Source organism: Macrotis lagotis, chromosome 2, assembly GCF_037893015.1.
Source record: "Macrotis lagotis isolate mMagLag1 chromosome 2, bilby.v1.9.chrom.fasta, whole genome shotgun sequence".
Classification (NCBI taxonomy): Eukaryota; Metazoa; Chordata; class Mammalia; order Peramelemorphia; family Peramelidae; genus Macrotis; species Macrotis lagotis.
In genome coordinates, this window is record NC_133659.1 from 141001502 (window position 1) to 141027520 (window position 26019).

The 26019-nt window shown below is 32.4% G+C and overlaps 1 protein-coding gene across 1 annotated transcript in view; it reads right to left on the reverse strand.

The window, feature by feature from the left end:
* FMN2 (formin 2) overlaps positions 1-26019 on the reverse strand; it is a 463537-nt gene that overhangs the window by 150533 nt on the left and 286985 nt on the right. Inside the window, exons 9-13 of the mRNA XM_074222920.1 lie at positions 17376-17467; positions 17079-17208; positions 15723-15869; positions 12568-12627; positions 12309-12429 (exon numbers count right to left, since the gene is read on the reverse strand). Of these exons, the coding sequence (XP_074079021.1) occupies positions 12309-12429; positions 12568-12627; positions 15723-15869; positions 17079-17208; positions 17376-17467 (550 nt within the window). The remainder of the gene's footprint in view (positions 1-12308; positions 12430-12567; positions 12628-15722; positions 15870-17078; positions 17209-17375; positions 17468-26019) is intronic.

Genomic DNA, 26019 nt, shown 5'->3' on the forward strand with positions numbered 1-26019 from the left:
TATATAATTATCTGGGCCATAGATATCATAGATATTCTAGATATTCTCTCTGTCTTTCTCTGTCTCTCTGTCTCTCTGTCTCTCTGTCTCTCTGTCTCTCTCTCTCTCTCTCTCTCTCTCTCTCTCTCTCTCTCTCTCTCATATAGACTACTATTAGGTCAAACTATTGAGTGGAAATAACTTCTGGGCCCTAATCTCTCCAAGGACACTACTACCACTACCACCCCAATGTTACCACCCTGCTCAGTGATTTCCTTCATAACCTGCTTCCTTTGTTTTCTGACTTTTTACACCTTGGTTCCCCCAATATATTCTAAATTCACCTGACAGTAGTTACTTTTCTATTTCTCACCCAAGACATTTCATCTATTTTGAGCATTTCTTCTGGTTACCCTTTTTACCCCAGGCCTTGAATTCTCTCAGTTCTAAACTCATCTTTTGATTTCCTTAGTATCCTTCAAGTCCCAGCTAAAACTCTTTTACAAGAAGTCTTTCTCTACTCATCTTTTTTTAAACTATATTTTTATTATTTTTCATCCGTAATTTCCTTCCACTCTCCATTCCCAACCCCTTCCCTTAGCAGTGAATAGTCAGGTTAGCATTATATATACATATTTCTGATAAGAATGTTTACAGAGTACACATTTTCAATATGAGGAATTAGGATTAAGGGAAAGAGGTAGATAGATCATTTTTTATAAAAATGATCAAATCATCGAAGAGATACATAATGATCATAAGATCATTTTTATAAAATGATCAAATTCATCAAATTCTGAAGTATGCTCTATCCACTGCCCCACCTAGCCACCCCTATGAAGATGATTATTTAAGGTTGCATTTTAATTCACTGAATGAATTTAATCCTCCTCCCCTCAGACTTTGGATTTAAGTATATGAAATTCTGGTAAAGAAGTTTTCCATATTAATGAAGATCATCTAACAAGTGTTTTGTTTTGTTTTTCTTCCTCTGGATGGGGATAACATTGTCCATAACCAGTCTGATACAGTTGTCCAAGTTCTCTGAACTGCTGAGAGGAGCTGCTTTCATCAAGGTTGATCATTTCACAATGTTGTTATTAATGTACACATTGTTCTCTTGGCTTTACTCCCTTCACTCATCATAAGATCCCGAAAGTCATTCCATGCTTCTCTAGAGCCCGACCATTTATGGTTTCTTATAGAACAATAATATTCTATAGTATTCATGTACCATAGGTTGTTTATCCATTCCCCAATTGATAGGCATCCCCTCAATTTCCAATTCTTTGCCACTCCCAAAAGAACTGCTATGAATATTTTGATACATGTAGGATTTTTCTTATTTTTTTATGATTTCTTCTGGATATAAGCCTAGAACTGGAATTTTTCTACCCATCATAATGTTAGTCTCCTGGTTCTCTTAACTGAATCCAATTTGTCCTGTTGTCTAATTATAATTTATATATTCTATTATATATTCTATAATATATATATTATGTATTATATAATATGTATATTATATAATATATAATTTATAGTTTGTTTTTATATAATTATTTGCATGTTGTCTACTGTTGTTTACACCATTAGATTGCATGCTCCTTGTATGCAGAGGGTGTTGATTTTTATTTTGTATATTTAGCACCTAGTATAAGGTGTGATCCATAATAGGTATTTTTTTTGGGGGGGTTAGATTTTTCAAGGCAGTGGGGTTAAGTGGCTTGCTCAAGGCCACACAGCTAGGTAATTAATAAGTGTCTGAAACCGGATTTGAACTCAGCTCCTGACTATAAGGCCAGTGCTCTATCCACTGCACCACCTAGCCACCCCCATAACAGGTCCTTAATAAATCTTTGACTTATTGACTCCAGAGGGTTCTGAGGCTTGATGTCAAGAAAACAGGAGAATTTGGAGGACCTCACCTCTCTTCATTTGAATTCTACAATGGACTTTATCCATGATTATTCTAGACATCCTTGGTCAAGAAACATTTCCTTGTTTATGGCTTGCCTAATATCAATAAATAAATTAGTATCAAACAATGCTTCATATATTGTATTATCTGTAAACAAATGTCTATGATGCATTGAAGCTAACTTTTTTGCAGATGATTCTTTTTGTTCTTTTGCAAGGCAATGGGTCAACTGATTTGCCCAAGGTCATACAGCTAGGTAATTATTAAGTGACTGAGGCTATATATGAACTCAGGTCCTCCTGACTCCAGGGCCAGTACTCCACTGTATCATCTAGCCGCCCCTATGAAGATGATTCTTTAAGGTTGCATTTTAATCCACTGAATGAATTTAATCCTCCTCCCCTCAGACTTTGGATTTAAGTCCAATGAACCTCTTGTAAAGAAGTTCTCTATATTAATGAAAATCATCTAACAAGTGTTAAGTGCCTACTATCTGCCAGGTACTGAGCTAGAAATACAAAGGATGAATTAATTTCTACTTATAGTGAGTAACCCTGCTTGCCTTAGTAACCTCATCTGTAAATTGAGCTAGAGAAAGAAATGAAAAACCACTCTGGTATCTTTGTCAAGAAAACCCCAAATGCGGTTACAAAGAGTCAGACATAACTGAAAAATGACTCAACAACTATTTGTAATAAAGGAATGGAGAGAAGGAAATGAAAAAGGGAATCTTTCTATATGTGTATGTATTTATATGTATGCATGCAAATGTATATACTTATATATGTGCATATACCTATATATGCATATATGTTGTTTGAATGCCAATATATGCTTTTAGGGGCAGCTAGGTGGCACAGTGGATAGAGCACCGGCCCTGGAGTCAGGAGGACCTGAATTCAAATTTGAATTCAAACCATTAATAATTATCTAGCTGTGTGACCTTGAGCAAGTCACTTAACCCTTGACTTACAACACCCCCCCAAAAAAAACTATTTTAGGGAGAACTCTCATAGAGCAAGCGTACATAGGGTAGTCTGAAAAAGTGCTTCAAGGACACTCTCAAGGTCTCTCTTAAGAACCTGGAATTGATTGCATGACATGGGAGACACTGTCATAGGACTGCCCAGCATGACATGTCCTCATTAGTGAAGGCACTGTGCTCTCTGAGGAAAGTAAAATTGAAGCATCTCAAAGAAAACATGGCCCTAAATATTCATATGGCTAATCTGTGCAAAAACCTGCAGTAAAGTATTCCAAGCTCATATTGGTCTGATCAGTCACAGTTGCACACACTGTAACTGCAACTTCACATGTAACATAGTGATGTCTATTTGTGTGTGTTTGTGTGTGTGTATATGTATGTGTGTGTATATATTTATTTATTTATTTATATGAACCCACTATGCCCCAGTCTCCGGAGTATTTGTTTATTGTTGTTGTTTTTTTAACAAATATTATCTAATTTGATCCTTACAACAACGATCTATGAAAATGCCATTATTATCCCAATATTACATTTGAGGAAACTGAGGCAAACATGTTAAGTGATTTTTTTCCCAAGGTCATAGAGGTATTAAGGGTCTGAGGCTGAATTTGAACTCAGATTTTCCTGACTCCAGATCTTCCTGACTCTATCCACTGTGCAACATGGGTGCTTCAGTGAACTGTTCAATATGTCATCTTACTGCATTTAATAGTACCCTAGGAGATGTCATTTAGCCAATGTATATCAGAAGGTGAATTTGAATAACAAGAGGTAAAGTATGAATCTAAGTCATCAGGTTTCTAAAACTAGTTTTTGGGGCAGCTAGGTGGTGTAGTAGGGGCAGTTAGGTGGCATAGTGGATAAAGCACCAGCCCTGGAGTCAGGAGTACCTGGGTTCAAATCTGGTCTCAGACACTTAATAATTACCTAGCTGTGTGGCCTTGGGCAAGCCACTTAACCCTGTTTGCCTTCCAAAAAACTAAAACTAGTTTTTTTTTTAAATTTACTAATTCCATGCCACTTCTCAAAATAAATCACTGAATAAAAAAAAAAAGAATATTTTATTTCATGAATTGTTTGACCATGAGTAGTGATGGTAGTAGTAGTATCAGCTACAGCAGCAGTCCTAGTATTAGTACTAGTGATACTAGTAGTGCTAAGCTAGCCTTTTAAGGCTTCCAAAGAACTTTATAAAATTTTATCATTTTATCTTTTGTGGAAACTAAGGAAGACAAAAGTAAATGACTTATGCAGGGTCACACAGCTGTTAGTTGAGTCTGGATTTGAACTTAAGTCTTCCTGACTCTAGGCTCAATATTCTATACACTGTCCCATTCATTTTGGATATTCTTGAAATTATGAAATTTTAGTTCTTCCAGTGGAATTTAAGATCCTTGAGAGTAGGAGATTGTTTTAATTAAGTTTTTAAATTTTTTTAATCCCTCCCTACCTAGTATATAGTGCCTATTACTTGGTAGGTTTTTCATCACCTTGCTTTTAATAACTAGTATTGATAGAACAATTGAAATTTTGCACACATTTTCAGTACATGTCAACTTATTTGGTCTTCATGATAATTCTGTTTGGCAGATGGTATGATTTCCATTTTACAGATGTGCAAACTGAGACAGAAAGAGGTCAGATGTCTTGCCTAGGTTCACACAGTTGTATGTTTCTGTGGCTCAATTTGAATCCAAGATTTCCTGACTCTCAGTCTCACTGTATTGCATCATCTAGCTACCTCAATAAACACTTAAGTTGAAATGAATTATAGCTTCCTTAAAAGATTTTCTTTTTCTGGATGAGAAAGTAGCCAAATGAGTAATTGATGCTGTCTTGATCAACTTTTTGCCAGTAGTAAAATGATATTGATTTTTCCCCATTGATTGGCATCTTCCCCTCTTTCATCTATCTTGAGGTTTTACACCATGAGTGCCCTCAGACTTGTCTCACCCCCAATATGGGTCTTGTCTGTACATACTCAGGCTGCTCCAGCTGCTTTTCCAGGTTTTCTGTTCTCTCTTTTCACTTCCACTTCCATATGCAGCACATTGAGGACAGAGGTGTCAGAGTCCAAATGTGGTGGCTTCACTGTCATTGAAGAAAATAGAAATGTTGACAGATTGTTTCCATTTTTTTCATCTGTTTGCTGTCGTCATTCAAATGTCATCTTTCAATGCTCTTGGGATGATCTGGTTTAACTGATGCCAAGCTTTCTTGTAGATCCATATTCTCATTGTCTCATGAAGTAATACTGCTCATAATCTTTCCCTTCCTGCCACATTTTATTTTTCAAATGAGTTTCTACTTTAATTTGGAAATGGAATGCTTATTACAGAAATAGAGTCCAACCAAAATTACATTTTAGAAGATTAAGAACTGGTTAACAGATTTATACTTTATGGAAAACTCAAATCATATGGTAGACAAGTTTAGTTATAAATATGGAGTGGGTATTCATGTAGAAATGGAGTTTATAAATCAAAAAAAGTTGAGTTTAATATCATTAAAATGATCTTCCTCAATATTATTATTAAATGGATTAATCATACCATGTGATGAATTACTTTTTTATTTGTTTGTTTGGAATATGTTGGTCCCCTGAATCCTTCCATGGTTAAAAAATAACTTCTACCCCCCCCCAACTTTAAATAGCATCATTTACACAATAAAAGTGATAAGGTTCTTCAGGGCAGCTAGGTGGTGCAGTGGATCTGAGAGCACAGGTCCTGGAGTCAGGGGACCTGAGTTCAAATCCAACCTCAGACATGTAATAATTCTCTAGCTGTGTGACCTTGGACAATTCACTTGATCCCCACTGCCTAAAATAAATAAGAATTTTAAAAACAGAATTTTTTTTAAAAAAGTGATGATTCTCAAGGGATCAAAAATAGGAATCAATTATTAAAGTAATTTGGGGAACCCTCTCCTTGGCTTCACTTTTAGAGGATATAGTATTGAGACACAAAACAACATGGCAGAATAGAAAAAGCCCTGGAGACCTAAGATCTGGTACTCTCATTGAGCAGGACATTGAGCAGGTCTCATCCATCTCTTGGTCCTGGTTATCTAATCTGTAAACTATGGGACTTAGACTGCATATCAGATGCACACTGCTTATATTTCAATATTAAATGGCTGCCTTTTTTATAGTCACTTTATAGTAATGCTTTGCTTTATTCATCCAAAATGGTTTGGAGTTCAACAAAAAGATTTTAATTATCAATAAATATTTCATTGAAAACCATCAAAACATAAGACATTTTTAAGGTATGTCTTAGATGTGAATATTTCTTTAATCCAAAATGATACGAGCAATGGAGCCAAAACATACATGTAAGTCAACTAGGGAAGAATTTTCATAAGAACTTAAATGCTTAGTTCTGGTAATGCAATTACTTGACTCTGTACATGTTGAAGTGATTTAAGTTATGTGGTAAAGTACTATGATTTCTACACTAGAATGATACTGGTACAGAAGTCATCACTTGACATGATTGCATCAGGAAGGGCTGCTGACAGTCAGGAAAGATCAAAAGCAGATCAGGTTGCTTAACAAACTATATGGCACTGAATTCAGAAAGACAAGGCTGAGAGCCCCAGAGAGTTATGAAACCTGGAGACAATTGTAGGAGCCAAAACACAGTGGGTGCATTAATAAAATCCTAAACTAGGTTTCAGTCTTCCCCATATTTAAATGTCTGGTACATAATCCTTTAATCCTTGACCCTCCACCTTTGGATAAAATAATCTGAATGTTGATGCAGAAAATAGAAAAATGATCAACTAGAGATAATGTAATTCAAAATGATGAAGTATGTCCTTACAATTTACATGTATATTTCAGTATAATTTCTATTTCCTTATTTAAGAATGCAATTTTCTCCTAAATAATGATATAAACATTTGACTTAGTTAAATTTCCATAAAGTTACTAACTTTATATAGCTTCTAATACATTAAAAATGATGCACAAGTGGCGATTAATGGAAAACAAAACAGATATCCAAAGGTCACATGTAAACTCAAACAAAAATCTTTATTACTGTAATATTCTGACAAAATTTTCTTATGTGGTCATTATTTTAAGTGCATTCTATTTAAAATTCCAGAAAGTTAAGAAATGAGTTTTTTAAAGGATTGTTTTTTTTCTTTAAGAGAGATCAAATTCAAAACCTTACTAAAACATGATAGATAGAAACTACTATTGTATATAATTGGAAAACAAATAAAAATATTTATATAATTAAATAAACAAAAAGAGAGATCAGTGAAAGGATAAGATTGTGACTTGTGCTATGATGGGTTGATGATAAGGGAAGAAATGAAGAAGGTAGGAATGTTCAATCTATTTTTGGCTTGTGTTTTCTCTACCAAAGAGAATAATCATTGGGCTAGAAAGATCAGAACAAAAATGTCTAATTGAGAATGGATACTCAGATTTAATAGGATGATACTAAGAACATTTAGTCACTCTCGACAAGTTCAGTTTCCCAGCCACATTAAAAGTATAACCCAAGATATTGAAGAAATTGTCAGATTCTTGTGCTACCATCAACCATTTTAAATGATTGCAGAGAATGGAAAACAAGTATTGTTGAAGCTGGATAAGCCAAATGTCCCAGTTTTTTTTTTAAAGGGGGAAGGAAGAGAATAGAGCTTGTACTACAGATCAGTGAGCTTGTTTTTTATGCTTAGGAAAAAAAATTCTAAAATTTATTATTAACGAAATGACTAGTAAATATCTAGAAAATAAAGTGGTTAATGCAAGAAGTCAATGAACATAGCTTCATGAAGAACAATTCATTTCAGACTATTGACTTTTTTTAGGACAGAGTTATCAGATAAGCATATCAGTATAATTTGATGTCTTATCTTGATTTTAACAAAATTTTGAGTTTCTTGTGGTATCCTTATGAAAAAAATAAAATGACTAGGAAATGATATAGATATGTTTGCTTAGAATTGGTTGTAAAGGTAGATTTAAATTTAATTGTTAGTAGCTGAAGTCTGCTTGGTAGGATATCTGTAGTGTAGTTCCCTGTGGATCTACCCTTGTTATTGTGCAACTTAATGTTTTTATAACCTATTTAAGTGAAGGTATAGATGACAGGCTTATCAAATTAATGACAAAATTTGGAAAGTATTGCTAACAGATCAGATGACAGGTTCAAGAATCAATCAATCCCAATCAGTCAATTAACATTTATCAAGCAGCTACTAGTGACAGGCACTGGATTTAAAAAAAAAACATTTTAGAGTTTAGATTGTTGGGAAATATTTAAATCTAAGTCTGATTTCAAGTTGTCAATTAAACAAGAATAAAAACGGCAGGAGTTAAGATGAAGTGTCAATTCTTACACAGAGAAAAGGATTTGAACTTCCTAGTGAACTAGAAATTCAATCTGGGTTAAACCTATATGGTTATCAAGAAAGTTAATGAGTCTTGTTTTACATTAAATTAAACAGTATCCTTGAAGTATATTATTTGTTTTATAATTCTTTTAAGTGTCAACTCAACTAAAAATCAGTCAACAGTTATTATACATGGCATTCTCTCTGCTAAGAACACAAAAATTAAAAATGAAATAGTCTAGTCTTTTCTGTCTAGGACTTTATAATCAATTAAAAGGATAGATGATAGATCTACAAAACAGCATGAAGTAGACATTTAGTATTGGGACACTTAGGAAGGGCTGGTTCACTTGGAGCTTGGGGGAAGGGAAAGGGAGAATTCCAAAAAACTTCACAACAGAAGTAATAGTTTATTTCACCTTTGAAAGAATTGGTAAAGAAGTAGAAAGATGTCACAGAGTAATCTATTCAAAGGCATGGAGTTTCACAGGATGAAACAAAAACACAGCAAACAGTCCAATACAGCTATAATTCTGCCAAAAAGCAATTCTGAATAAGATCACGTAAGTAGATTAAAGTTATATTATCTCAAACTAGTATTTAGCCAAGTGTCTGTCAAAGGGGGATCTCTTAACAATACTCACTGAGTAAAAAGTTTGCATTGGTTCTTAGAGTTTATACTCACATTTCTATGAGATTTTCTTAATATTTTAATCTAAAGTCCTGTGTCCTCTTTCTTACCTTCAGGGCAACATAAAAGGCATTCAGAGACAGAGTGGAGTTATTGGATAGAGGACTAGAAAGTCTTCAGTCTGGAAGATCTGGATTAAAATCTGACCTCAGGCACTTACTAGCTATGTGACCTTAGGTAAGTCATTCGACCTCTGTCTGCCTCAATTTGCTCAATTGTAAAATGAGGGTAATAGTAGCTCCTATTTTTCAGGGTTATTGAGAGGATCAGAGATGATGTATCTGGCACATTGTAAATATTTAATGTTTGTTATCTTACACAAATATACACATACACACACACACACGTGCGCTTTCTCCACTTAAGTCCAACTTCAATATCTCATTTCTCATGAGGATAACTGGAAACTATGTAAATGGTTCATAGCTCTGTCAGATTCTATTAAACTAGAAAGGTGTCAAGTATAGATTTAGAAATGGATTGAATTTTTCACTATCTAGCAGTAGTTTAATTTTAGAGAATCAGTCTAATAACTTTTTTCCTATTTCAGTAACTTATGATTCTTCTGACGTATTTCCTGATTCCACAAATCAGAATTACATTTTTCATTTCTCTTTCTTTCTAGATTCTCCCTCATGCCTGGATATACTTCTTCCTCATTTCTACTTCTAAGAATTCCTGGTTTGATTTAAGGAGCAGTTCATATACAAAGTTTTATGGGAATATGCCTGACCCTATGTTGAGCACAAATCAGTCACTGTTTGCATTGGATCTTAGACTTTATGCTCACATTTCTGTGAGATCTTTCTGCAATATTTTAATCTTAGGTCTTGTGTCCTCTTTCTTCTACTGGAGAAACCTAGGGACTATTTTCAGAGTGGAAGTCAAATCAACAAAAATTTGCTAAGTGACTCACATGTCACTCTCCTCCATATGCTCTATAATTCAGTGATATTTAGTATTCAAAGACTGACAAAAAATAGCGGCTACTCTCGGGGACCTCTCAGTCTAAAGGAGAAGACCAGATGTAAACGACTACATACAAACAAGATAGATGCAAAATAATTAGAGATAATCAACAGAAGGAAAGCACTAGCACTAAGGGGGATCAGGAAAGGTTTCTTCCAGATTTCCCCTAAGACATGATATAAGCCAGGGCATCTAGGAGGTGAAGATAAGGAAGGAGAAAATTCCAGGCCTGGGCAATAGACCACCAGGGCAAAGAAGCAATGTTGTGTCTGAGAAACAAGTAAACCCAAAATTATTGAATTATAGAACATATGGAAGAGAGTGAAACGTGAGAAAATGAGAAATGTTAGGAAGGATCTAAGTACCAAAAAGGTCTCATTTTTTCTTAATTCATTCATTTTTAGTCCTGGAACCAAGAGGGTTCAACTACAGCTTACTGAATAGATTACATGACCAGATTCACAATCTAGGAAAATACCAAAATCAAAGGAAGGGAACTAATAAAAAGGCTTTTTCAATAGTCCAAGGGAGAGAGAGGTGATAAGGGCATGCCCCAAGGTGCCAGTTGATCCTCTGATTGTTAAGGTATCCCCCTTCCTCAAATTATTGAGCATTTATGTGTTTTTTATAACTCCTCCATAGTTTGAGATGGCTAGCAGAAACAATGGGAAGTAAACTGGACTGAAATAAGGAAAATCTAGGTTCATATCTTGCCTCAAACACTTAACTAGTTGTGTGACTTTTGTCAAGTGTTTTAATCAAGTCTGTTTCCTTTTCTTTATCTATAAAAAGGAGCAAATAATAGAAGCTACCTTCTATGATTGTGGTGAAGATCAAATGAGATATTTGTTAAGTGCTTTCCAATCCTAAAGTACATGTAAATGTTGACTGCTATTGTTACCATGACAATTATGAATATATAGACATACTGACATATCTTTGAGAGCAGAAAATGTTTTTTTTTTGTTTTTTGCTCCTTGTATATCTTTTGTCTAGCAGAGTGTCTAACAGTGAGTTCCTAATGTGTCTACTGAATTAAACTTGAACTAATGCAATTGTTCATTCTTGAACAATTTAATGGGGTGGGGGAGAGGGATGTTCAGAGTATGGTAGTTTAGGCATAACTGATTTAATCAGAAAAGAAAGAATGGGATCAATAGCTACCCTGAACACATAAGTATTGAGATAAACATACAGGTCTGCTATCAAATCGTCTGTAACTTAAGCTGTGAAACCTTGCTTGTGATGTTTGAATTGTGAGTTCAAATCTGACTCAGAATATTATTATAGCAACACTTTAGTTATGTCTAAACAATGTCAAAGAGCTAAAAGTAACATTAAAAGAAAATATATTTTCCCCTAGAATGCCCAGAAAGATTATTATTTAAGTTAACTCTTTATTTTTTTGAGGGTTTCTTTAAGGAAAAAGAATGGAAGACTTCTTCCTCTGAGGGGAGGTATTCACCCAGTTTATACAATAGTTTTGCTTTTTGTTTGCAGATTGTCAATCAATAAAGACCAGTATAAAACAAACTAGACATTGTCTTAGAGACTGTCCTTCTTTAGGAGAATCTATCAAAATAAGGAATGATCATTATGCTTAATATTTAAAACCCTGATCTATGTATAGCTTCCAGTTTTTTAATAAAACAAATCTTTAACAAAAAGGCTTCTACCATCTTTTTTATCTCTGACAGTTTAATATATAGCTCTCCTACCTATAGTTACTGAGATATGGCATTGCCCATTGGATTCAATTAGACCAAAGTTTAAGAGAGAAGAGATTATCTCAGGAAAGAAATAGGATATAAAGGGTTGTCTCAGTTGAACAGTAACTTTTGTCTGAATGCTACTTTTGATTCAAAAAAGTTCTTTAGGAAAAGTCTACATAAAGCTCTAATTCTTTCCTTTAAAAATACTAGTAATAATGTAGCTGATAACCTCTTGGGTCTTTGTTAAGAGTGCATCACCCATGCATGACTTTTTTTGACAGGATGCACAAAAAAAATCACATAATTCAAAAGCCACAAATGCTGGGAATTAGGAAGAAAATGTTTATAAGACTCATCAGAGGAAATGTAATATAAAATCCCAAAGAAATGTATCATACAGTTGACCAAGTCAGTAAAAGAAACATTATTTTAAAAAATACTGAAGAAATGTAATACCATTCATATCCCAGATTATATTCAAGAAGCATTTTAATACCTAGATTTGTTTTTGTTTTAGACTTAGAAAAGAGTAAAGCATAAAAGTTAAATTTTTTCTTTGTCACAGAAACACTAGTGAAATTACCCAAGGCAAAAGTTATTCAGACATTAATGTGTTTTTCATATCACTTTGAAAAGGTCTCTTTTTTCCATTAGCATGGCGAAAATAGATAATCAGATGACATTGTATTTTGTTACCTCTCAAATCTTTCTTCAGTTTTCGAAGGTCTTTCTGAAAATCTTCAAACTTCATCTGGGAGGCCTGAAAGAGATCCTGGGGTTCTGGTAGTGGAAAAACACATTGTTCTTTTCCAGCATCCTGAAAATGAGGGGGAAAATGATTTTTTGAAAGAATGACCATCCACAATCATAGAAGAAACAAAGATATACAACATGAAATCAATGAATTCACATTGAGTTACATTGGCTGGATAACATAGAAAATACAGTCACTAACCTGATCGAAATTTCGAAGATAATATGAAACAATATACGACAAAAGACTCCGGCTATTGTCCTAGGCAGAAAGATCAAAGTGAGTAAAGATGGCTTAAATTTTACTCACTACTAACATTAAAAAATAATTCTAGACAGTAACCTATATATTGATGACATTTTATGATATACAATGATATTTTAAATAAAAAGTTAATTTCTATAAGACAATTTGTCTTCCTGTACCAAAGAGACTTAACTGTTTTAGGAAAGATCATCAATTTAACATTATTCCTATCAGGCAGTGTTTAAACTATAAAGATTTTCCTATTTTTGTTTCTTGAGTCACATACATAATTTAATATTCCTTAGAGGTAAATTTTTTTGGGGGAGGGGTTGTTGCAAGGCAATGGGTTAAGTGTCTTGCCTAAGACTACACAGCTATTAAGTATCAAATGTCCGAGGCTGAATTTGTACTCAGGTCCTCCTCCAGGGCCAATACTCTATTCACTGTGTTACTTAGTTGTCCTGAAGTATGCTATTCTTAATGCTGAAAAGTGTGTTTTATCCTAATGGAAAGAATTTAGAATTAGAACCCTATGTCCAGTTATAAAAGCTACATAACTACTTGTGGGTTTATGACTCAGTTTACAGAGGAGAGAAATCATAAATGAATCCTCCCTCCAAAAAAAGAATAAAATGATTTAAAAATCATTAGGGCTTTATAGAAGTCATTTTAAATAATAAATTATTATATGATTCATACAATATGGTGGATTTTTAGGAATTTATGTATATATATAATAATGAATTCTGCAGAAAATATGTGAAATCAAGTTTAAGAGGCTGTTATTTTCATTTTTGTGCCATAGTCATATTCATTAAGGACTGATGTGATTCTAGAAATTATATGTGTTGCTCATTATTGCTATCACATCTAAATCAAAACCATATAATATAAAAATTGTGAATAATATTTAGACTTTATCTCCTTTAAACTAAATTCTCTGAGAATAAGCTGCACATGTTCCTAGATTTTCTTTGTTTTTAATTTTTGTTCTTCATAAACCCTCTTACTATTTTAAATATGATTTCCTAATCTAAACTTCTCACCCTAAAACAGAATATGCTTTCAAATAATCTGATTGGTCATCATTTTTGGTTTGTGGTTCTATTAACTCTATTAACATGAACCTACTTAGGTTGAAATCAGTCAACAACTTATTTACTAGAGTCTTATTTTGCAGAGTAATCTGTTTACTTTTATGATAGTGTTAGAATTAGTAAGACCCAGATTCAAAGGCTATCTCAAGATACTTGATAGCTGTGTGATCCTGGGAATGCCTTTATGAGTCTGGATTCTTGATGAAATGGGGATTATAATCTGCCACATTGTATTGTTCTGAAGATTATGTGAGACAAGATGTCCCAATAATCTTAATGCAGTTTCAAGCTCTAATAATTTATTTAAATATTTAGTAACTTAAAACTGCACTAAGATTTTTCAGGATACTTTTGTTCAGTCTCATATGATCATTAGAATAATAGTGTATGGTAGATTATTATCCCCATTTCATGAATAATCCCAGTCTCAGAAAAGATAAGTGGCATTTCTAGGGTCACATGCTAGCAAATATTTTCAATTGTTTTATCACTTAATCAAATAGATTTAAAAACAAAACTGCACTAAGATTTTTGGGATACACTACATAAGAAAAACACTTTGCAAATCTTTAAGTTCTGGATAAAAGTAATCTATAAATAATAGTAGCAGAAGTAGCAGAAATAATTATATATTCTAATTTTCTCTATGGAGATATATAAAAAATCTAGGAATAAGTAGTTATTTCTTAACAGATAAAAAGAAGCAAGGATACCAAAATAATTTTGTAACTTATGTTGTATCATATAAAAGTTAAATTATTCCTTGTTTTATGACAATATCAAATTCTAAATCTAGACCATATTTTGAATTTTACTCAATGGGATTTGCCTTTGGGTAACTAACTAAAACATGATCCTTAAACAGAATGAAAATAGAAGACATTATCTTGCTCATGTTCATAACCTGCTCGGGAATTTGCTTTAAGTTCTATATTAAAAATGAGCGGATAAATTACCTGGTATTATTTATAGTAAAATTTACTCCATTTTTAATTTCCCTAATAATTTATGTAAACCAATGTATTATTGGTAAATAATGTCAAATTATTTCTATATCAGACATTATAATGAAAATGTACAGGCTATAAATGTAATAAGTTTTAACTTTACAGAACTCCACAGAAAATATAAATCATATGAAGTTGAATATTCAGTAATTAACAGAAAAGTTTAGAAACTTGTTTGCTACTTTCAGCAAAAAGTTAGCAACTAATCAGGGGAAACAAAAGGAATTTGATTCTATTTTTGAAATATAAATAATTCCAATTTTATGACATTCTTTTTAATGTTTCATAGTTTCTGCACCACTGCAAGTGCATACTTGAAAGTAGGTTTCTAACATATTCAGATCTTCTAAAAGTTTGCTCTTTTAACCTCTTCACCAATTTCTTTTCTTACCAGTATCCTAGTGATTAGATTTAAGGATTTATAAGATTTTGAATTAAAACAGTCAAGAGATCATTTATTCTGAGCATCAGGAAGAGCTATCTTACTGGTATGGCTAGATATAGTTTCTAATTTAATTTCAATTCCTTTAGAATGATTTATCTTAGAATCTTCTTAATTTTTTAAAAATAATTTTGGTCTATTGTCTCCAATAACCAGCATCTAAATAATTGATCTAAATAGAAAAAAATAAGTAAAGGCCACTTTATCCTAGAAAAAGTAAAAGTTCTTCAGATTTCTGATTTAGAAAAATTTTCTATGATTAACATGGTCTATGAAAAATATAGAAATGAACAAAAAATCAAGAAAGAAATATGTTGTTCTAGCTTAACAGGATTAATAATATATTTGTTATATTTATAATTATATATATAATTAATAAGTATTCATTTAAGGAAACATAATAATACTCAAAACACACACACAAATGAACATTTCTTTTACTTCAATATAATCTGACTTCAAGGTATAAACAATTATTACAAAGGACACATACTAAAAACTCCTTATTACTAACAAAAAGATCTCAGCTTCTAGTGATCCTAGAGTCAGTCAAAAAATACTTACACTGCTTTTGACATCTTTCAGCTTTGGAAGAATGTCTAATCCAAAACCATCTGCCTGTCCCCGAGTCTTGTTCCCACCATTCATGTAATTACCAAAGGCAAGAACCAGACCTAGAACCTGCATAACCCCTGACCCATTTTTCAATGTCTGCAAAATAGGATAAAGAACAAGTTTTCTTAGTTAAAATTTTGCATAGCATCAGTTTTAACAAGTTGTCAACATTTTAGGTCACATTCATTTATTAATATTCCTACTCAAAAGTTGTAGTTCATTAAAAAATATTTAAAATTCATGTTAAGAAAGTCTCAAAAGATACAAAAGTTACATTTATACATACACATATATAAAGAAAAACATCTTAAACCAATTACATCAATACAGAAAGAAAAATAAAAATCCACACCAATTATATCAACACATTCTAACATATATTTCACATGTTAGTCAAAAGGGGTATATGAGAGACAGTAAGCAAACATCTAATATGTCTCCCATGCTTTGATAAACTATAGAAAATGGAACTAGGAGAAATGAAAACACAGAAAGAAACTAGAAAAAAGGACTATTATGAAACAAGGACTATTTCAAGAAAAGTTCTTTACAACTATTCTAATTTTACATATCTCCTTAGCAACCCAAGTAATCAGGCATCATAACTAATAGAAAAAATTACTGAAAAGAATAAATGCATTTTATAGAGATTAAATTTATCCTGAATATTCCACAATTGTTTCTTCCAAAGTGCTAAGTTAGGTTAACTTTGTATTAGTTCTACCCAGTTCATTAAGTTTTTTCAAAATGTTTTATTGATAGAAAATTTGCTGTTCTTAGACTAATGAACAGACTTTTAAAATTTTGATATTGACAATTTAAGCAGAATATTATTACTCTAACTTCAAGGAAGCAATTTAACCTCAAAATTCAGCTATGCTGTTCTGTTGTCTCCAAATCATTGGGATGGACTAATTATTAGCAATTTGTTGAGCAGTCCTTTCCAAAAATCAAAGAAAGCAAACAAAATGCTCTCAAATGGCATTCATTTGGATGTCGGATGTATGAAAGCCTCAGCAAAGTGAAGATTTTGCTTTGGCAGCAGCAGAAGGCACAGTATTCTCTAGAGGCTGATGTGCATTGGCAGGAATCTTATGATGCTGCAATGAAGTCCTGAAAGCCAATCTGAACATGTGCTTTGATCTGGAAGCACCATCATAAAATGTTCCATTCGGCAGGACTGTGATCCTTCATATTTAATGAGGACTTAAAGTAAATAAAAAGGAAACTTTTGAAATATGAACATGACTGAATGAGATTAAATATCAGAAATTTAGCTCCAGCTTTCTATGGACCAGAACCCACCTCACACAACTTCTGGAGTAATTCAAGTTTGCGACGAATTGAGCAAATGCTTTCTGAAAATGTTGACTGGAACAGGATGCAAAAGACTCTCTCTGAAAAGTTGGGTATTAGTGATAGTTCATAAAGGAACCTAAAGGAAGAGAGTTAAATGAAGAGGGAAAATATAATTCACATAAACAGATGTTTAGCTTCATAGCATTCCTAGCAATTATGTACTTATGATACTGCACTTTCCTAATGGAAATAGCCCACACATCTCCTGGATGATTCCTCTTTGGCTATAAGAGGCATGCTTACTGTTCAGGTTTGTCCAGAGACTTGGTATTTTCTTTTTCTTTGCATGATCTGCCATGCTTTTCAATTTTTTCCAATTCGTCTGTCTGTGCTCTCTGAAAGGGAAAAAAAAAGCTTTTTTTCTCTGAAAACCTGGCCAATTAAACTCTAAAGATAATAATTGTCTTCCTAGAAAATTCACTCTATATTTTCATATTCCTTACCATCTGTTTGTAGTAAAACTTTACTTAATTCATGAGGCATTTTAAAGTGTAAATATGTTTAATGCAAACCAGATTACCTCCTGATCTTCCAAATAATGTTATTGACTATTAGTAATCTGCAAAAGATTTATTCATTCAAGCATGCATTGAGACAATACATTTTTCCTTTCCTGTTCTTTTGGCTGTTTATATACTCTCTAGGATGAAAGAATTTGGTTTTAAAGTGGTATTTCTCATTCAAAAATCAGTCAAGTTGAATTTGAATGTAATGTGATCCTAAAGATTTATGTAAAGTTATTTCTCTCATGGTAAAAGAAGGGGATTTATTTAACTATCTCAATCATTGTTTGATTCTATTTAGGCTTTGAAAAAATTCACAATATAATTATTAGTTTGACTTTTAATGTGAAACACACAAAATCACAGAATATAAACACAATGCTTGAGACCCATTTCCTGTATTTTCTTTTTGGTGGAATGATGTCTTTAAATTTATTTTCCTTTATATACATGTATGTACTCTCAGTCATACACACATGAATTCAAGATCAAATTTATTTTCCTAACTTTAATTTTTGGGACTCTCCATAAAATGTTTTAGAAGCATAGAAAGAATGTTATAGACATAGAAGAACAAATTTCAACTTTCATACTTATTTTTTACATATTTTTATCTACATATATAACTTTGGTAGGGCAGTTAGGAGACTAAAGTTAAAATTTAAATTGAGTTACTGGACAAGAGAAATTCAAATTAATGTTTTGACTAACAGAATTATGATAAAGGTTAGAATTATTTTGGCAAATGGGTGACACAGTAGATAGAGGGTCAGGCCTGATGTCAATATACTTTTGAACTATGTCACCCTGGGCAAGTCACTTAACCCTCTTTACTTCAGTTTCCTGGAGAAGGATATGGCAACCATTCATTAAGAAAACACAAAATGGGATCACAAAGAGTTGGACACAAGTGAAAAATTGAATCCCTAAAAAATATATATAAGATGGCAAGTCCTATACCACAAAATGGAACTCAAATTCTGACTTTCCAACTAGTAAAAGTTTGGCATCAACAGGAACTTTAAAAATAAATATTCTTTCTATCACCAATTCATTGATGACCCTAAGATATAAAATGCAAAACAGACTGGAAAGAAAACTATTGAAATATGTATATTTTAGATAGTGTATGACAGAAGAATTATTAGTAGGAGCCTAACTCAACTGATCCTCCAGATATTTGAGTGTTTAAACAATAAAATTCCCAAACTTGAATTTAACTATCTCATACATATGTTCACTATTTCCCAGACCATACTCCACCCGAACCCAATATGTCACAGAAGCTCTTCAATTTTCACTTTACCATGGACAGGAAGTAATCACGCCTGATCCCACTACCTGATGGCTAAAGCCAAAGTTTGAGCAACTTCTAAATTCTTACCTAACCTAATGTGCCTTCCTATTTCTTCCCATTTGGGAGACTCTTATTCTTATCTTCTCTTTAATGATCAGTTGATCTGTCTTCAGGCAATTTCATTCTCATTTTTTACATTCTAAATTCTTCTAAATCTTCTTCCTATTGCTTTTCTCTTCAAAATCTTATCCATTTACCTCAAGAGAAATCTCTGCCACCCTCACTATCTTCAATTCACTTGTCAGAGGCAAAATAACCCTAGTCACAGGTAATAAGCATAAGAGTGGTATTACAACTTTATGATAAAAAAGAAAACCTTGGGTCTTTAAGTGAAATAAAAATAAAGAGTAGTGTAATCAAACTTCTAATGCCTTGAAAGTTGCTGAGTAAGAAGTCTCTCATGGAAAGGTTCCAACTTAGACTATCCTCTAATTTAATATGCATATCATATTCTTCCAAACCTATCAATATGATAATCTAAACATAAATCCATATTTAAATATAAATTTACAATATACCAAAACATAATTCTATATGAATACAATATATATGAATATTTTTATGTTTTTTGTGTTTATAGGCTAAATTTCTTGCTTTGGTTCACTGAATTCAATTTACCAAATTTTAAGAACATCTATATTCAAATTAGAGGCATGCTTTTCAGTATAGGAAATATAAAAATAAATGAAACATGGTCTACCCTCAAGGACCTCAAAAGGTAGGTGTTATCACTATCTAGCAGTCTGACCTTGGACAAGCACTCTAAATTATCTAGGCCTCAGTTTTTCATTTGTAAAATGCAAAATGGGAGACAGATGAATACTAAGACTTAAAATGCCTTATAAAAGATTCTGTTAAAGTCACAGAAATATTTTTTTCCTCTTCAAATGCATGATTTCAGGAGCAAAATGAGTTAGTATTCAAAAGGATAGTCTGTAAATTCCATTAATACTTTTAACATGGTTTCCATTGGAAAATGTTTTCTAAGTGCCAAATAACTCATTTGTAGATAAACTTTTAGATCCTAAATTTTTCTAAGATGGAAACTTCTTATATTAGCCTGACAGTCACTTGAAGAGGAAAAAAAAATCATAAACAGAGACAGTAGAAAAGGAGCTGGAGAGTCAGTTATCCTTTTTTTTTTTTTTACTTACAGTCATATTTCAGCATTAGCATTCTTAGACAAAAGCAGAAAATTTTCTCCCTGCTGCCAGTTTTGGCAGGGACCACACAGTGATATATATTCTTATGGTACTTTATAAACAATAAAACATCATAGACGTGACCATTATCCTTATAAATTTGAGCACAAATATACATTTGAAACCAATATCCTTACTTAGAAATTTACTATCAATCTATTCTCAAAGCTGAAGAGTAGAGGTAATTTCAACATTGAAAAGAACTTTGGACTTGGAATGAGGAGAGTGAAGTTTAAAACCAACTTCAAATACTAGACTTCTATGATTATAAGTTAGTTAAACAAGTTCATAACAATCTTAGAGTCTCAATTTCTTCATCTATAAAATGGGAATAACATTGTTCTATCTACTCTCACAGGATTATTATAAGAAAAGTGATTTGTACACTTTAAAACACTTGATATGAGTTGCAATGATTGAGAATGATTCAAGCTTATTGTCAGAATAAGAAGGAATAAAAGATAATCTTAGAAATAAAAAATTCTTCTTTAGAACATACTTTACACTTTGCATTGATTCTTCTACTTTACCTTAAATGAGATTAAGTGAGTAAAAAACTCTGTATTAATTGAATCTTTCAGACATTGCTAACTAAAGATGCCATAAATAACTGCCAATCTCATTCTCCCCATCTATCTCCCCCTTTCTCTCAAAATTCAGGAGATATCACTATATAACTCACAGAAGGCTTAAATGTATTCTGTAACTTCTCTGGTAGTCAATGAAGAAAAATTCTTCATGGAGGTAAAATAGTTATTGACCAGTTATGTTAAAACAGACAAAAGAACATCTCTGAAGGCTGAGAGGTATGCAAAATCTGTTGGCTTATCTTACGGGTTTATTTTATTTTTGATGAAGTAGGTCTGTGAAACTTCATTTATTTATTTCCCTGAAGAAAGTGGGAGATACTGATTTCTATTCTATCAGTTATGGTGCTGTTCTTGATGCTTGTAAACTATGCTTATAGATTTTGAAACCTGGTGGATAGGGGTGCTAGAATGAATCAAGAGAAAGGACTAATAGGGAACAACAAGTGAGTACAGCTATACCACAAAATGTGTAGAAGATAATAAAGTATAAGAAGACTGAAGAAGTAGGAAAGAGTCTAATTGTGTAGTCATTTAAAGGGCAAATGGGGGATTATATTTGACATAAAAGTTAAAATAGAACTGGTATAGTTCATTAAATTGGGGCAGAAATTGAAATGGCTAGACCTGTATCAGAGAAACACTTTGTCATCTCTGGGAAAAGGGGGCCTGGAGGGAAGTTGGGAGACCAGGTAGTACATTATTGTAAGAAAATCAGGCAAGTGATGAGAAGAAGCACTTGTGAGTAATGTGGAGATAGGGAAAAAAACAAGAGTTGGCAATTGATTGAATATGTAACATGAATGATTGCCCTGAAAAAAACTAAAAAAAAACCCTTTGCTTTAATTATCTCTGATAAAAGTCTACTATTCAAACAAATATATAAGAAGAACCATTTCCCCATTGAATAAGTAGCTAAAATATGAACAAGCAAAAAAGAATTGTAAACTATTAGAAACCTATATTAAAGATTTATCTAAAATTATAAAAACAAATCAAAGCAACTTTGAAATTTTATCTTACAACTCAAAAATTTGCAAAAATCACACAAAAAAATGGAAATGATCAATGTCAGTAGTCTATGAAAAGGTGACCACATTAATATGTCATTGCTAAAAATGTGAAATGATTCATTCATTGTGTAAAGCGATTTGGAATTATGCTAAGAATGTAACTAAACTCTTCATGGCCTTTGACCCAGAGATTTCACTGCTAGGCTGAAATCCCTTAAAAGTTCCAATATAGAAAGAGAGGCCCTATACACACCAAAATATTTGCAGCAGTATTTTTTGTCGAAACCAAAATATAATCCTGCCAAATGGATGATAATCATTAAAACTGTGATACAGAAAAGGACATAAAAACTGATACAAAGCAAAATAAGTAAAAAAACCAGAAAACATTACATTTAATATAATAGTTTTTTAATTTAATATAATTTAATTTAATATAATTTAATATAATAATAATAGTTAAAATAAAAGCAAAAAAATTAAACTCTATAACTACATTTAACTAAGTTTATCCCTGAAGAAGAGATGAGAAAAACATACCTCTTTATCTTCTTTGCAAAGGATAAAGATTATGGATTAAGTAGAATACAAAAGTCAAACATAATATATATATTTTTGACATAATATATTGACTACTTTTGTGGACCTACTTTTTTTCTTTTTTTTCCTATTTCTTTAAAAACTTTGTTGGTAGTGCAGCTAGTGGCACAGTGGATAGAGCACAGGCCCTGGAGTCAGGAGTACCTGAGTTCAAATCCAACCTCAGACACTTAATAATTAGCTGACTGTGTGGCCTTGGGCAAGCCACTTAACCCCATTGCCTTGCAAAAAAAAAGCTAAAAAAACCCTTGGTTATCATTTTTGTTATTGCTGATATTTCAGTTTTGAAACTCTTACCATGATGATCCAAGGTGCTACTTGGAGAGTGAGCCTCATGAAGGCAATGGTAATAGGATGGTTCCTTCAGCTATATGTCACTTTAGTCTCATTTTCCCACCAGCTATCTTGCTGACATATCTCACTATCCCTCCTTTCTCCCATTTTCCAGTATTAGAAACATAATTTTATCACTTTTGCCACTATTTACTGAATATGGTATGTCAATCCATTCATCAGGAACCTTCTTAGTATTCCTGTAACTTTCCAAACTCCCCCATGAGTCCATCACTCTATGTATCCTCTTCCTCCTCTCTTGGATCATAAATTCCTTAAAAACATAGGCTTGCATAGATACTATTTCTATATGCCTCAGCACTTAGCATAGTTTGGGGCACATAGTAAGAAGTTAAAAATACATATATTCAATTAAAAATACAAAAATTAATATATTTAGAAATGAATGTGATAAAACAATAAAAAGACATCAATGAAACTGTTTCCAATAGAAAATCACCCAAATAAGTTTGTTGAATTGAAAACAACATTAAGAACAAATATTCCTTCAAAAATAATGATAGAAGAGATGTTTACAAAAACAGTAATAAAATAATAGCTAACATTTCTACTATACTTTAAGGTTCACCAAGCATTTGATAAATATTATCATAAATAATTCTCTCAACAAACCAGTGAGGGAAGTACTGTTATTTTCTCCATTTCATAGATGAAAAAAACTAATACTGACAATGGTTAAGCAATTTTCCCAGGGTCACCAGTACAACATTCTGCCTACAGTACCATTTTTCTAGTACTAGTGTGATGTTGGACTTCTGTGGGATGGCTTGGAACCATAACTATCATTTACAGCACTTCTAAAGGGAAAAAACTATTAAGAGTAATCTACTACTAGAAAAGAAGTGGTACACTGGAGAGTACATATATAATCTTGGTTATATGATAATTTCTCTAATTACAAAACTTAATTTTTCAACAGAGATTTTTGATTTTTAATAGTTAGAAGTTATACAACATAATAGCTGAAATTTTTTCTTCCCCTTTCTCCCCCCCCTCACAGCAGAAAATAATGACATATTACAGATTTTTAAATGCTTCACTGAGATAAAATGGTGGGCTTATATTCTACATGGAAGGCTAAACTTATTTATCCATCAGCAGAAAGTTTTTTAACAGAAAATTGGAATTGAATATCTATCACTTAACCTCATATTGACAAGCATGTATAACACAAAAAATGTTGAGCCAAAAGTACACAGATCATCACTTAGAAACATTTAACTGTCCAAATGTGACCACTATTTAGGAAAATCAGGATCACAGTTTTGTAACCTTGCTTAGAAGTTTCATAATTTATCATCATCAAAATCCTGCATCTTAGTGAATTCATATAGTTATGCTGTAAATTATAGAATAACAAGGAACTCAAGGAATGCTGCCTTCAAATATAACCTAAAACATCTAATTATTATTTTCCAAAAGACTACTGGCATTTTCAGCCCAAGATGCAGACTAGGTAACTTGTATGATATTATAATAAAGCCTCAGATAATATGATTGTTCTGTCATCAAATCATACATATAAGAACCTAGAGAGTTACATTTATGTAATTCCTACTATATCACTGATCAAAAGCCCAAGATGCAACAGTTGATTCCATCCTCCAACCTTAGTACTACAAAGTATTGTGCATATATTAGCCAGTTGAAATTTATTAGTTCTTTGATTCAATGGGTATTGGGTGTTGTACATTGGTAAAATCATTTTTACTTAATATTGATTATTATCTTTGTGTTTACTTTCCCTTAAGAGTACTCATTGTAATAATTAAGGACATACATATCAGAAGAAACCATTGACTGTAAGACAGTGGAAATGTTAGTAAGGAGAGAATGTGTGAGAAATAATTTCCATGCCCTATCAAGTTACAAATTTTACTGTACTTCTCAAAGGAGAAAAGCAAAAGGCAGAATAGAAATTTCTCTAGCCTAAAAACAATGCCAGAAGGAGACAGACATGTATTGTATAAACAACTCAGTACTACACACAAAGGGACACTCAATAAATGTTCTATTGGAGGTCTCTTAGGGGCCAAAGGAGTGATGTAATAAAAGCAGTAGCAGACAAGTCTTTCCTTCACTATGTTGTTTTCACTTATGATGTGAGGCGCAATGAAAAGAAAAATGAAAGCATTATATCTGTCATAAAATTTTCAGTACAGAAGTATTATTATCATCATCTTCAATTAAAAATAACATCAGGAAAAAACCATATATTAGTGCCCCTTGTCTCTAGATCACTTTCAATTTGATCCTGTACTTAGCATATAGTTACTAGTAGCAAAAAATCTTATAATAAACATTGAAAAAAATACAAACATGAACAAATCAGGGTCCTAACTTCAAGGAGCTTACATTACATTCTAGTAACAGAAATCACACACACACACACACAGACACACACACACACACAAACACAGCATACAAACAAGGGACTATAATTTGAAATGTTATAGAAACTAAAATGAAATTAGAAAAGTTAACAAAATCTTGGCTTGCCTTTAATGCAGTTAGATACAACAGTGAATAGAACACTGCACCTGGAGTCAGGAAGTTGTTCAGTCATTTGAGATGTTTTTGACTTTTTGTGAGCCTACTTGGGATTTTCTCAACAAAGAACCTTCAGTGACTTGCCATATTCTCAGAAATATCTGAGTTTAAATCCAGTCCCTAGACACTTAGAAATTGTGTGATCCTATGCAAGATACAACCGGCTCAGTTTTCTCATCTTTAAAATGGGGTAACAAAACTAACTATCTTGTAAGGCAATTGTGTGGATAAAATGAGATAATTTTTGCTAAGCAATTTATAAACCGTAAAGTGCTAAGAAATACTAATTTTATTATTAGTATTCTTATGATAATTTTTTCATAAAGAGTGGGTAGAAGAACAGAGTAGAACTACGTTACTGGATATGAGTTTTCAGACAATAAATGTTAAAATGATAGAAACCTTGAGAGAAATTAGAAAATACAAGTTTAATGAGAGGGGAAAAATAATGATTTTATGATGTGCATTCAAGATTCAGTATGAATCAGTTTCAGATTTCAGAGGTAGTCTCATGGCAGATTCCTATGGACTTAAGGTTAATTCAATTTAAGGAATGTTGAAAATATTCTGAAATGCTGGTGGCACAAGAACAAATGATTTTCCTGAAAAAGAAAAGTGAGTGTTGTCTAAAGAGACTAACTCATTATATGTATGTGTGTGTATATATAGATATAGATATAGATATAGATATATATAGTTAAGATATCATATAAGATAAAAC